Genomic DNA, 14,146 nt, shown 5'->3' with positions numbered 1-14,146 from the left:
TATCAAACCCAGGCACTCTTAGTTGGGACATGGGCACCTTAACTGTTAAGTCAAATGCTCACCCCACCAGGGTTGTTTGAATGTTATCTTCCATAAGCCACACGGTGGGAGTTCCAATGGTGGCAGCGTTAGCCCAAGTTCCCCGGAAAACCAGAGCAACTAGGTGTACTTGGTGAGGACTGTTTGAGAGTTGATTTGTTAAAAGGACATGAATGCTATTGATCGTGGCAGAACAGCCAGTGTTCTGGGGGTGTGGATGGGCCTGGCCACCAGGCAGCCATCATTTTAGTTCTTTTTCTCTTTCCTAAAACCCACAAGTGCTCTCCTGCACACTGATGGCCAGTGGCATTGATTGCTTGAGATGTTAGGCAAGTGTCTGAACCACTCTGGGCTAGTTTCCTTCTACAAAAGGAGGTCTTAGGGAGGGCAGGGATAAACACTCTTTAGGTCACTCCTATGCTTCCTAGAAGCCACCCTGCACTTCCTCTTTGGAGTTGTACGTAACCAGGACCACCCCTCCTCCAGGAAGAACGATTTCCTGACCACAGCCCTCCCACTGCTGTATGGGGCCTGTTCTCCCTCAATCTGGCCCTGCTGTGATGAGTAGGAGGCTTGATGTTTGCTTCCTAGGACTCCTGAGCTCTGGGTCCCCCCTTCAGTTTGGCAGGGGCCTCCATCCCCCAAGGCCACTAAAAGGGATGTCTAAGAGACGCCCACTCAGGAAGGAAGGTTCAGCACGCACTGGGGCAGCCAGAGAGGGAATAACGTTGGCACCTGCCACGGTACGGGGCATGGGAAGGAGGGGGCTTAGTGGGGTGTCTCAGGCAGTGCAGCCTAGGTCATGGCCAGGCTTGCTCATGCCTTTCCCTCCCTTGCCTGGAGGATCCAGGCTCAGTGCACAAGCTCTTGAGATCAGACGTTGCCACCCAGTGGAATGTGGATTACCAAATGCAAAGTCAAGAGATTGGGAGTTTATTCCAGGTCTCCTGTTAAAAATATAGTTTTTGTGTTTATTTATTTATTTTGAGAGAGAGAGAGAGAGAGAGGAATCTGCCATTGGCTGGTTCACTCCAGAATTTTGACAATGGCCAAGGGTGGTCCAGGACAAAGACAGGAGCTGATAATTACAAGTGGAGCTGGGACTGGAACTAAGATACCCCAGTACGGAATGTGGGCATCCTAAGCAGTGTCTTGCCTGCTATGCCAAATATCTGCCTCTTATTCCAGACCCCTTGTTATAAGACCTTAACCTTAATCTGTAAGTTTTTTATTTTTATTTATTTATTTGACAGACAGAGTTAAGACAGTGAGAGAGACAGAGAGAAAGGTCTTCCTTTTGTTGGTTCACCCCCCAAATGGCCGCCATGGCTGGCGCTGCACCAATCCGAAGCCAGGAGCTTCCTCCTGGTCTCCCATGCGGGTGCAGGGCCCAGGCACTTGGGCCATCCTCCACTGCCTTCCTGGGCCACAGCAGAGAGCTGGACTGGAAGAGGAGCAACCGGGACTAGAACCTGGCACCCATATGGGATGCCGACACGGCAAGCGGAGGATTAACCAAGTGAGCCATGGCGCCGGCCCCAATCTGTAAATTTCTTAATCTGTAAACAGACCTAAAACTGATCTTGCTGTGAGGACTGATGAGATCAATTGAAGTTGTTTAACAGCAATAATAACAGCCAGAGGCTATTATTTCATGGTCTGAATTGAGGCAAAAAACTTCACATCCCTGAGTCTCATTTACCCCACATGTAAAGTGAGAATAAGTCCAGTTTTCTATCTTCTTCTCTAGGCTCTCTGAGCAGGGCAGTGTCTCAGGACTGGGTGTCGAGCAGCCCATGTTTCCACTATGGCTCTAGCATTAGCTTTCTGGTACACCATGGAGTGTCCATGCTCTTTCTGTGTCCTTGCCCACCTTCCCACCCCATCTATAAAATGAAGTTCTCTGAAGATCCCCTCTGGCTGCCCTCCCATTATGACTGGTGACACAATGACACATTGAGCTGGTTTATAAGGAGCTGGCCACTGACCGGTGCTGTGTCAATGGTGGCCTCTCCTATCCTTGCTGCAGACAACTGTCCACAGGGCAAGTGCGGCTTTGCACCTGTTCTGTGCCACAGCTCAGACACCTGCCTCCTCCGGCAGTGAGCTGAGCTGCAGAACCACCTGCCACCTGGCTGTAGAAGGGAGGCTGGGGCAGGAAGGCTGATGGAACAATAGCCCCTTATCCACTGGAAACTCTGAAACCTGATCCCAGGGACAGCAAGAGCTGCTCACCTGCTCTGCCAGACACAGGCTGGGTGCAGACAGACAGCTCATTGAGATTCCCAGACCAGTCAGTGGGTAGCACGTGCCACAGGAGGCCCTGATGGGGCAGGGGGCTGTAGCTCACCAAGGGGGTAAGAGAGAGCATGGGTCTGCTGACTGGGTCACAGCAGACAGATGCCATCAGGAGCCACGATATCAGGCAAACACCACTTCACTACACCCACAGCTCACCTCGGCAGACTTGGGGGTCACAGACGTTGGGTAAATCTCTCCCCCTTTGAGGATTTTGGTCTCCCCATCAGTAAAAAGAGGAGCTAAGCTAGATCAGTGCACACTGAAGTTTTTTAAGCTCATTTCTCTCTCAGTAAGCAATGTTGAGAATGTATTTATTCATAAAAGAATAGGCACTGTTGTTCCAATGCACACATATATAGCACATTACAAAACATCTCTCTCAGTCTCCCACGTGTACAATGAAGAAACGGAGAGATCTCTGAGGTCCCTATGGCTCTCCCCTCCTGACGCTGCACCTCTCCATGTCTCTGAGTTTACTCGTCTGTAGAATGTCCTTATGGCTTTATTGTCCTCATTAATTATTCATTCAACAAATATTAACGATCACCAGCCATGGGCCACTGCACTAGGTACTCGGATACCATGAGAAATGAGGCAGACACAGTCCCCCACCCTCGGTGGTTCAGATGGTTCTCCCGTGACTCCAAAAAGAAACAACACTGCTGTTTTTTAATATTAGCAATTCCACCGGGTTCAGAAGATTAGGCACGGCAAGTATTACACAGAGCCTGCTACAACGTGCGCATTCAACCTACATTTGTTTGGTCCCCTGATGTGTGTCAGGGGAAAGAGATACAAGAAGGAGCCCAGAGACAGCCCCGTCCTCACAAGGCTTCCTCTGGCAGGAAAGGCACAGCCTAACTTAAGCACACGGAGGAGAGTGATAAGAACGTCCGTAAGTGGGGTGGGTGGGTGGGTGTGGCCTGATCTGCAGCCCTGGGGAAGGAAGTCTTCAGCATGGGCTGACCTCTATACGGGAGTAGGCATAACCCAGGCACCAGGAGAGCAAGAACTTCCCTTGCAGCATGTGCAAAGGCCCTGCCGCAGGAAGGAACGTGGGAAATCCGAGTGACTAAAAGGAATGGGACACAGCTGGAGCAGAAATGATCTTGGGAAGGCTGGCAGGGACAGGACTGGGAGGAGACTTAGGGGAGTTTGTTCCCCGTGCTAAAAACTATAGGGAAGCGGTGCAAGGCTGGGGAGGGAAGCTTTACATGGCCTGACTTGCTTTTTGAAGTTCTTCTGGTGTTCTGTGGATGGACAAGAGGGCCTGGCATGGTTTTATGGCTGAGTGGTATAAATTGGGATATACCAACGACAATCATCTAAGCTGAATGGACATAAGAAATGATGAACAAAACAAAAGAGAAAGCACCCATCGCCTTAAGACCCAAAGCTTGGTGATAAGAAGTAGAGAGAGAGCCCACTTCCAGCAGGGCAGAGCTGAGTTCAGTTCCTGGTTTTGTCCCTTCCAACCTACGTGACCTTGGACAAAGCACGGCTCACCTTCCTGGTGTCACTGTCACTGTGCACAGCTCACTGTCAGTGTAGAGTCCAGAGCTCTGACTCTTAGCAGCCACCTGTCCTCAAGCACATCACTGCTCCTCTCCAAGCCCCGGCTTTCTCACCTGTCAGATGGGGTCTTGAAGATGTCTCCATCCTGGAGTTATCACAGGAGGGCAGAACTGAGCTGGGCACACGGCACTGTAAGGAGCTGGGCACACACATCCCCACTGCAAATCCGTGCTCACACACACCATAAACACACACGCTTTGGGCCCAGATGGCACTCCGCATCCCACAGGAGTGGTAACTGTCTTGTGAAATTCTAGCTCACCCGCCTGAGTGTAAGTTTTAATGAAGCCAAAGGACACTGACCCATGTTTCTGCTGTAGGTGGGATCCAAGCCCTGGGAATCCCGCAGCAAGGCGGCTCTTTGGATGAGCCGCAGTTGTGTCCAGTGGATCTTCCTATTTGTTTTGAACAGACACACGTAGAGATGAATTCCTTAATGACTGTTTTAGGGTTCGGCATTGTTCCTGTATTCGGTTTGGCTTTGTCTCTATGACATCTTAATTCAATGTTTTATTTCACGGAGTTCCGCACACAGGCTGTGGCATATGGAAGCTCCCTCAGCAAAATTTCAAATGGAGGTAGGGGGAGGAAGAGAGAGTGGGGAGAGAGCACAAGCGAGAGCAGACTGTAGCTTCCAGGGTGTGCTGCGAAGGGGGGCTGCCACAGGTGCAAGCCACAGCCCACATTTGCACGCATGGGTATGAGACAGAGAGACTACACCCCCCCGTAACCGTGGGGACAAAACTCACCACTGCTATTTGGACGTCTAAAAAGTATCTTTTTCTGTTTCCTAATCTGATTTATCACAGTCAGACAGATTGTAAATTTCATGCTTGCCCATAACACATGGTGGGGCCCAGCTAAGCTTTTGACACAGCTAAGCTGTTCAAAGTCATCCCTGGCTGCATCAGCACCAGGAAAGAGGAGCCTTAAGAGAAGCAGGACCCTGCCTGGGAGGACGGGGGCTGCCCTGGGACCACCTCTGTCGCTGGTCTAGGAGCTGGGAGCCAGAGAAGCCCTTAACTGACTGATGACACCCAGCTTGGCTCATCTGTTTCCTGGCCTCGTCTTGGAAGGCTCTCCCGCCATCCTCCCTGTCCCTCTCCCTCACTCTGCAACACTGGCCTCCTTGCTGCTCCTCCCATGCACCAGGCTTGGTTCCTCCTTAAGGCCCTGGCACTTGCTGTCCCCCCTGCCTCAGACCTTTTCCCCTGGTGACCCCCTCCCAGCCTGCTCCCTCCCTCATCCAGGTCCCTGACCACTGTATCCAACAGAACCTTCTGTTCTTGAAGCACCAAATATTTATTCACGTGGTCCTCCCAGCATTGCCTCCCCCCCGCAAGAGAGGGGACTTCCCCTTGGCTGTCCTCCGCTGTGTTGGGCAGCAACTTAACAGAGTTGTTCAATGAGTGAAGAAATGCAGAGAAATGCAGCTTCATTTTGTTTGTTTGTTTGTTTCCTTTTAGCTACATGTAGCTTCCTCCACTTTGGGTATTCGTGCCTGTGGTTCATTTTGTCTTCAACACTAGCGGGTTCACTAGAATGCCCCATCATTGGTGGCTGCTCAAAGAATGCAGACTGGAATTCATATTAGCTGCAGCTGGAGCATGAAGGACAGGAAACCTAATGGCCCACACCGCAATCTGTATCCTCGAGCCAGTGACAGAAGGGATGGGGACTCCATGGCTCCCCTGTGTCAGCACACACTGTTCTCCGGAAGGACGTGGCCCCTCTGGAGAGAATCAGGTGCTTTCTCTCTGGGGCAACCCTTTGGAGTGGTAGTTAAGGCGATGTTTGGGACATTCCTATTCCATATTGGAGTGCCTGGGTTCAAGTCTTGCTCTGCTTCCTATCTGGCTCCCTGCTATTGCATACTCTGGGAGGCAGCAGGTGGTGACTCAAGTACTTGGGTCCTGGCTACCCCTGCGGGAGACTCAGATTGAGTTCTGGGCTCCTGGCTTTGGCTTGGCCCAGCTCCAGCTCTTGTATGCATTTGGGGAGTGAATCAGTAGATGGAAACCCTCTCTGTTTCTGTCTCTCTTTCTCTGACTTTCAAATAAATTTAAAAAGTAAATAAATACAAGTATAAGATGCTTTTTCCTACTGAGAAAATATCTTTGGGAGCCTACAAAGAGCAAAGGATTTATTCTTTCTGATGATTCCTTGCATGTATATAGGTAAAATGGATTCAATAAAAGAATCACATCCATTTCACAGATCAGATAACTAGGGATAACTGTGTTGACTGTAAGCGAGGCACACCATGCCTCCACAAGGATCTCTCCACTGTTCCATCTGTTTCCCGACCTGCATTCTAGTATTAAAGACCGTCTCATTTACGTCATACCAGCTTGAATTTGTGCCTATGTTTGCCAGTAAATACTGAGGCCCTCAAACGGAGAGGCTGCATCTCATTCATTGTTTTCTCCCTGATGGGCCTGGCGTGGAGTGATAATAAAAGCCATAATTTATGATTAACAGTAAGAGCTAACATTGATGGAGCCCTTACTGTGTGCCACACAGCACTCTGCATCAATTAGTTCATTCAGCCCTCGCAACAGCTCTTGGCGGGGTGGCTGCTATTATTAGCCCCATTTTATGGATGAGAAAACCAAGATGCAGAAGGTCAAGTTGCTTGCCAAGAGTCATGTAGCCAGTCAACGTTTGCAAACAGCAAAAGGAAGCATTTGTTTGGCCTCCAGAATCTGTCAGGGTCTTAAAATAGCTCCGTAGACCTCTGAGGACTGTTTAGGGAACACCAAGGCATATTCAAAACCGAACGCAGGGCAGTGGAGTGGTCAGGAGGCAAGGTCTGGGACTTTGTGCGTCAGCTCTGGACACCTGCAGCCTGGGAGGTGAAGGGCTCAATGTCCCCTCCTCTCTGCATCCCCACGGGTGGCTCACGTCACAGCCATGAGGACGTACACTGGGCACTGGGTCACACTCCTTGCATGAGTTATCTCACTCCTTGTGACAGCCCCTGTATTTCACAGACAGAGGAGGCTGAGGCACATGGAGGTGCAGCAGCTAGTAGGTCCCATGGCTTGCAAGGGGCAAAGCAAGATTTGAGCCCAAGTAGATCCAGCTTCAGGGCACACACTCACCATTCGGCTACCTATGGCTCAGACAGACCCTCTCATGTCGCTGAGAAAATCTTAGTAACAAGCCTTGAAAGCGCTCTGGTTTTGCTCAGCCCCTGCAAATTTTCCTATTTCTCAGAAAGGCAGATCCAGCCACTCCAGAAGAAAGGATATCTTTCAGGGGCCGGTGCTGTGGTGCAGCAGGTTAACGCCCTGGCCTGAAGCACCAGCATCCCATATAGGTGCCAGTTCTAGTCCAGGCTGCTCCACTTCCCATCCAGCTCTCTGCTATGGCCTGGGAAAGCAGTAGAAGATGGCCCAAGTCCTTGGGTCCCTGCACCCACGTGGGAGACCGGGAAGAAGCTCCTGGCTTCTGATCGGCGCAGTTCCGGCTGTTGCGGCCAACTGGGGAGTGAACCATCAGATGGAAGACATCTCTCTCTCTCTCTCTGCCTTTCCTTGTCTGTGTAACTCTGACTTTCAAATAAATAAATAAATCTTAAAAAAACAAACAAACAAACAAACCAAAAAAAAAAACAGGAGTTAGGCCTTAGGGGTGCCTCCTCCTCCTAGTGGCCTGGAGTAGGGTGGTGCTGGCAGAGACTCAGGCTTGGCAGGCACCTCCAGGGGACATATAATGCAAACTCCTGCCCCTACATGCCAGCATGTCCATCTACGGAGACAGACGTCTACATCTTGAGACCCTCCTTTGAGAGGGAGAGTCGTGTGTGTGTGTGTGTGTGTGTGTGTGTGTGTGTCTTTCAGGCTGCACTGTCTGGAATCCCCAATGTCACAACTGCAGGTGGGGCTGGGAGCAAGCTCATCGACTGCTGGGTTTGGACCACGTCCCCTCACTCAGTGCATCTGATGTTCCCTGAGCATCTATCACCTCCTGGCCCTCTAAGGTAACCTGCTTGCCAAATGAACACAGCAGAATGTCAGACGTGACCCTTGTGTTGACCTCTGTACCCCATTCAACAGATTTCACCTCTCTAAAGGAGAAAGGTGTGACTTAACAGTAACATTCCCTTCCCAGAGGAAAATGTTCTTTCATTGTCAGGACAAGCATCCTCTGTGACCCTCAGTCCACTGGCTCTCAACTGTAGGTCGTCAAAAGTCACCTCGCAACAGCCCTTCATCCTGCTCCCGGGGACAGAGTCAGCACAAATGTGCTATCTGATCTTGTGGCACCATGGGGAGTCTTGAATTAAAACGGTTCAAAAGCCTTTTTTTTTCCTGCCTTACAATTTGGCCATCTTTCCCCTTATGCAGTAAAATCTCCAATAGTTTGGAATTTATGATCCTTAGGACAGGGACTGGGCTGATGTCTGCTTCTGGGTGATTCTGCATGGAAAGGTTTTTCGAAGAAAATTAATTGCTTGCCAAAAGAATCATAAAGGACAATGTTTATTTAAGGGGCTGCAGTTCTAGCCCTTTACCAACACTCACATACCCGGCACAAACAAGTGACAGGTTAATTTCAAATGATTCTTGCATGTTCATTAAGTCCCCAGCTATTATTGTTAATCAATCAGATCCTTGAAGTTTGAGCTGGCCTCAGACTAACTGGGTTTTTCTCTGAGCCAAAACTTCTGAGATACAAACTTTTCTAGACCAAGCAATTAACAAAGGGAGTTAGGTTCATGCCAGGCACAATGATGAATCACTCTCGGTGGGCATAAAAAGGGGGCGTCTCTACACCTCAGGCGTCGTGGGGAACGGTGTTGGTTCCCTTCCAACTAGTGGAGTGTGAGATTTGATGACAGCGACCATGCATACTGGCATGCCTGGGATATTCCCTGTTAGAACTTCCATCCTGGAATAGTTACTAATAATAGTCCATTTTCATTATTAAAGACATCCTGATATGAACTATAAATTGCAGCATTGCTATAGTTTTGATGAAACTAATGGACTAAAATTTTGATTGTTCAAGGAGTTTGAGCTTTCTTTAGACTAGCAGGACCTGGTCTTCTCTACATAAATGAAAAGAATGCTCTGTGAAGACCTTGTTCCAATCAATTCTAAATCCAGATAATTCTTTACCAGCCCTTCCTCCAGCTGAGATAGTGAGGACAGAAAGCAGGTAACATTTCCCTCAGGGATGGGAGCTGTGGGACCACCTTGCCCCATGCAAAGTGGGTAACTCCAATGTAGCTGTCAGGGGTTGAAATTTCACAATTTTGATAGTTTCTATAATTTGAGGGAGAAATGGGTAAGAAGGGAAATACAATACTGAAGAAGTGTTAATTTCTTTTTGGACATTCCAATCTTTATTGTAGAATGAAGTTTGGGATGGGGGGGGGGGTTGTTTTACCTGATTCAATTTTCACAGCTCGGCGTCTGAGGTAGCTACTGTTATTACTTCCATTTTCAAGCTCACAAAGAGGCTCAGCTAGGTAGAGCCACCTGTTCAGGAGACTCAGCTAGCAAATGACAGAACCAGACAGGAATGCAGGTGTCTCATGCTCCAGTCTGATCTCCTAACCACCACAATATACTGTCTCCCACTCTGCTATACTACTCTGACAGCTGAGTCAGACCCGTGCTTGCCATCTTATAATCAAGCTACTGCCTTGTCAAGGAGGCATCATGGTGGGGTGAGGGAGAAGATGAGGGAGTGGGACTTCAGGGTGACAGATTTTGCTTGTAGTACAGTTGTATGATGTATACATACTGCTATGAAATCAACAAATTGAATGTAGGCTTCTATCCCGGTACTGAATTATCTTTAGAGGTAGACTTAAAATATCCTGAGGAAGTTCAGTACGGGGTTGGGGGGGATAGCTCTCACCTGCAAACAGATATTAAGTGTGTAACCAACAGAACTGGCTGGTGGACCGCCTCCCCTCCCCCATCTTCCTGCAGACAGCTCCTCGGGCTGGGCTTGACTCACTCAACAACATTTCAGAAGAGACCAGCTCCCCGGATTGCCTCTAGAGGAAGCCACGGGGGCTCTGCTGACGCTGTGTCAGTGCCTGTGTCCTTTATTCCTCCTAAGAACTCTGCTGTGGAAACACGGTGCTTTTCATCCCGAAATAAGTATAGAACATTGCAAAGGAAGTGGAAATTGGCCATCTCTGGATGTGGCTGACTGAGGCGACAATGGAGATGATTCAGGTTTCATAGCTAGTTTGTTAAAAGACAACTCAAACACAGTCTTCCCACCCACCCCCACTTTCTTTCTTTTGGAGGACCTGGATGAAAATGTTTCCTGTTCACTCTCTACTCCGAGGCAGGAGTAACAGCTATAAAACTGGAATGTGTTCTACAGAGAGGCCACGCCTGTTACAGAAGTGTCCAACAGCATCCTTCCAGCATGATATAAATTGGGGACTTACGGGCTCAGACTTTTATTTCAGGGATGGTTTCCAAGGGGATCTAGGACTTGAAAAGACACCAAGTGAAGATACCAGGGGAGGGGCAGAGGCAGGTGGCTATTGGAAAAGTCATAGACTCAATCAGAATTAGCACAAAGGACAAGGGCTGGGAGATCTTGTGGACAATACACAGGGTTGAGACTACCACCAAGGAAAGGGAATGACAGCAGTAGATGAACAAAGGGAGAGGGTGGACATGAGGCACGCTTCTCTGAATTCGCACACCACCGGGAGTCTGCTCGTCTCTCCCTGAACCTTGAAATAGATGGACGACTCTGAATCAAATGCCACGCTTCTAGTTTCCAATGAAATTTCCCCTAGTCCCTTCGCCAAGGGCATTTTCTTTGGCCATCGCAGCCCCTGATTTGCCAATAGTCGGTGCACTCCAAAGGTGGAACGGATGGCAGGAACCCAGGAGGAGAAAACCGCTGACGTCAAAACGCTCTACAGAGAACCTCCCTCCATGCAGAGAAGCATCCGCTTGCTTTTAATGGCATGTGGTGCTACTGCCCCCCCCCTCAAGCCTGTTTCAGTGGGGGCCCCCTTCCTCCCACCCATAAATACTGGCTGCTGCCTGCAGCCTGCCATACTCTGTGTTTCTTGCCCACCCCTTCCTGAAATGGGACACCCATTTTTCCCAAAGACCTCTGTGAGCATCCCCATTGCCCTGGGAAAAGTTCTCCAGTGTGGGTTTGATCCTTCAGACATAATTCCACATCAGTCTCCCAACCTACACCTACTAGAAAGTTCAGATTTAGTTGTGCCCAGAACAGGCATTCTGTCCAAAGCACTTCCCCAGACACGTGTGCAATATACTCCCCAGTGCAGCCTGCCAGGAATAATACATTTTCCAAGCAGCCCCCTCTCCCATCCTGGACTGCTTCTTTATCTTCCATTGAACTGCTTGTCCAACCAACACCAGCAAAAGACAAGTTCTCGTCCTGCCTTGATTTTTCCCTGACACAGGGCACAGCCTTCTTCCTTCCACCCCCAAACTCCTCTAAATTGAATGATGTAGGAAAAGCATTGAGTTTTTTTCTGGCTTGGAATGCCTCTGTCTCCCCCAAACTTCTCTCTCTTCTACTCTGCATCTCCTCCTCCCTTTCTGCCTTGCTTCCATTTCTGCCTGTTTCCCCCTCCATCACACCTTTTTTGCCACCACCCAAGGATTCGTTCTCACCCCTAAGCTCAGTGCAAATAGATTCTTTTTGAGAAACCAAATAAAACTCTCCCAGGATCATCTTCACGATCTTGGAAGGCTCCTCCTTGACTCTGGAGCTCAGAGTCCTGGTTTTGGAAGCTGGAGAGGAGAGAATTCAGCAGCAGCCAGAGAGGCGTGGAGGAGGGTGCTGTTTGGGGTGTATTTGAGGGAACAGCATATGGGCTTTTTGACGAAACATTCGGAGCTCGCTAGTTTCTGAGCTAAGGATGGAAATGTGCTGCTATGTCTGAACACTGCCTGAACGGATTCAGTCCTTGTTTTTCACATCTTTACAACACCCCACCACCACCTCAGGTCTGCCGCTCCTTTGCCCTGGGGTCCGCTGAGCTCGGTGATAGCAAGAAAAGTTTCTCAGTCAAGTCCTACCCCCACCTGCACTGCTCACGGTAAGACGCCAAACGCCTTGCATAGGGACTATGGGTCCACTGAGTGTTGCTCCCCTCAGAGACGCGCCAGCTTCCGTCTCACGCAAGCAATGAGTTCCCGTGTTCCAGCGGGGATACCCAATAGTGATGAAAAGACAGGCATCCTGGCCCAGCTGCCTGCCTCCACCCTCAGGGCCCCCAGGGCTCAGGCCAGAGACCAGAAAGAAAGGGGGACCTTCAGGGTCCCCCCCCATGTTAAGAAGGAGGTCATTACCTTGGCAGTGGCTTGCGGGCCGTGATACTGGCGACAATGATGCTCTCGGGACGCGGGGTGGCCACCGCTTTGAAGGTTCCTCGCCAGAACTTCTCAAAAAGCTGCTTTTCGCCTTGCTGAACGCTCGCCATAACCAACCCCAAGCAGGCCGGGGCACCCAGGCGCTGTCCGAAGTGCTGAAACGTGGATTCCCCACGCGGGCACGCCCGGCTCCCGGCTTGGTGTGCTCCTGAAACCCAGAGTGGTGGGGTGGGAGAGCTGGGAGTTCAGGGCGGGGGATGGGACGCCCAGCCTGGGCAGGCGGTGGGGAAGAAAGGTTCGTCTGCCGGCTTTTCTCGCCCTCCGCCTTGGCGCCGGGCTGCTGCTCCGGGCTGGCGAGCCTCCGCGCGCCCCAGGAAGGGACGGGAAGCCTGGCTCTCTAGGCAGCACCGGGAGAGCAGAGGCGGCCGGGTCGACTGTGTGTGCGTGCGCGTGTGAGCTCCGGCGCGCCCGGGTTTTGTCTCTCGCACAATGTGACGTTGGACCAGGAGGCTGGTCGCGCGAGCTGCACTTTCCTCCCCCCTCTCCTCCTCTCCGCCAACCCCCTCCTCTTCTGGCTCAGCCTCCTGCCGCCATCTGCATAACAAAAGCCCGTAGGTCTTGGGAGGAGAAAGGGCGGGGCGTGCGCCTGTCACCAGGGCCCCGCGGCCACAGAGTTGCAGCGCTGACCCCACGGAGCAGCAATCCCGGCACAGCGACCCGAACCAGGCAGCAGGTTTCGCTTCTCAGCCCTCCCTCCTCCTCCATCACCGCGGGCCTCCTCCTCTAACCCCCATCCTGGCGTGCGCTCGGCGCCAGCCACCTCCCTTCCCAGCCCCTCCCCAAGTCCTGGAGCGGATCCTCCACCCAAGAAGGGGAAAGTAAAAAAACTTAAACCTACCCGCTCCTGCCGGCCCAACCCCACCCCACGCTTCTAGGAGGCACCGCCCAGGCCAGCAAAGGGGGAGGGAGAGCCCTGTGCTCTCTGCGCCTGGGCCGCGAGGTCCCCGCCACCCAGAAAGTGCCATTTGATGGACAATCCCTCGGCGACTCGGCTCCTCGCCATCTGCCGAGTGGGGACCCCGCCCGCAGAGGGGCGCGGCGCTACATCTGTGCCTGCGGCGCGGTCAAGGCTGTCTCTTTTGTGCCTCGCAGTGAGCCTGTCCAGAGTCCCTGCTGACAACTCCCTCCAAAGGGGACGGTGCCCCTCCCACCCTCGGGGGAGGGGGCGCTCCTGGGGAATTCGGCGGCTGCTACTTTCTTAAGCATGGTTGGGGGGCGGGGGTGGGTCTGGCGAAAGAAGCACGTTATGGAAAAGAAAGCGTTTAGGGGAAGCCTTGGCAATGGTGGGGAGACAGTTACTTTCCCGTCGTTCCTCCCCATCTTCCACCCGCTCCTGGCTGGAACCTGGGCCCAGCGAGCGGAGATCTAGGATCTGGATAAGCCCCAGCCACAGAGGATCGGCGCAGAATTTTTTCTTCGTTTTCCTTAGGGGTCTCCTGAAGACAAGGAGATCTTTCCAGGACCCCCTCAGCTCATCTTTCCCTTGAGCCTTTGGATCTCAGCCGAGTTGTTCCTTCCTCCCACCCGCCAGGCTGTAAACTCTGGGAAGGAGGTCTCGCTGAGTCTCAGAGGCGCCCAAGCCCCTGGAACCTGGTTCTAGCCACAGCAGTGAATAAAACCCATGCTTCCTGCCGGGGCACCAGTGGTAACTTTTGCAATCCTTTGGAAGAGAAGAGGAAAATAGATGCCAAGTAAGAGCAAGAGCAAGAGGCGGGGGGGGGGGGGGGGGCGAGGAGGAAGATGAAGAAACCTGGCGATTCTTAGCGCTGGTCTGGAAGAGCATGCGTGCGTTTGGGTTCCTCTGTGTTCAGGGTTTGTGGAGTCCCTGA

The 14,146-nt window shown here is 51.5% G+C and overlaps 1 protein-coding gene across 1 annotated transcript in view; it reads right to left on the bottom strand.

The window, feature by feature from the left end:
- The window catches only part of SRRM4 (serine/arginine repetitive matrix 4), a 166,864-nt gene extending 153,368 nt beyond the window's left edge, over window positions 1-13,496 (bottom strand). Inside the window, exon 1 of the mRNA XM_008272320.4 lies at window positions 12,237-13,496. Coding sequence (XP_008270542.2) covers window positions 12,237-12,367 — 131 coding nt within the window. The 5' untranslated portion in view covers window positions 12,368-13,496. The remainder of the gene's footprint in view (window positions 1-12,236) is intronic.
- Between the last annotated feature and the right edge of the window lie 650 nt (window positions 13,497-14,146).

Source organism: Oryctolagus cuniculus, chromosome 21 (assembly GCF_964237555.1).
Source record: "Oryctolagus cuniculus chromosome 21, mOryCun1.1, whole genome shotgun sequence".
NCBI classification, from domain to species: domain Eukaryota; kingdom Metazoa; phylum Chordata; class Mammalia; order Lagomorpha; family Leporidae; genus Oryctolagus; species Oryctolagus cuniculus.
This window is presented reverse-complemented; position numbering and strand designations above follow the sequence as displayed.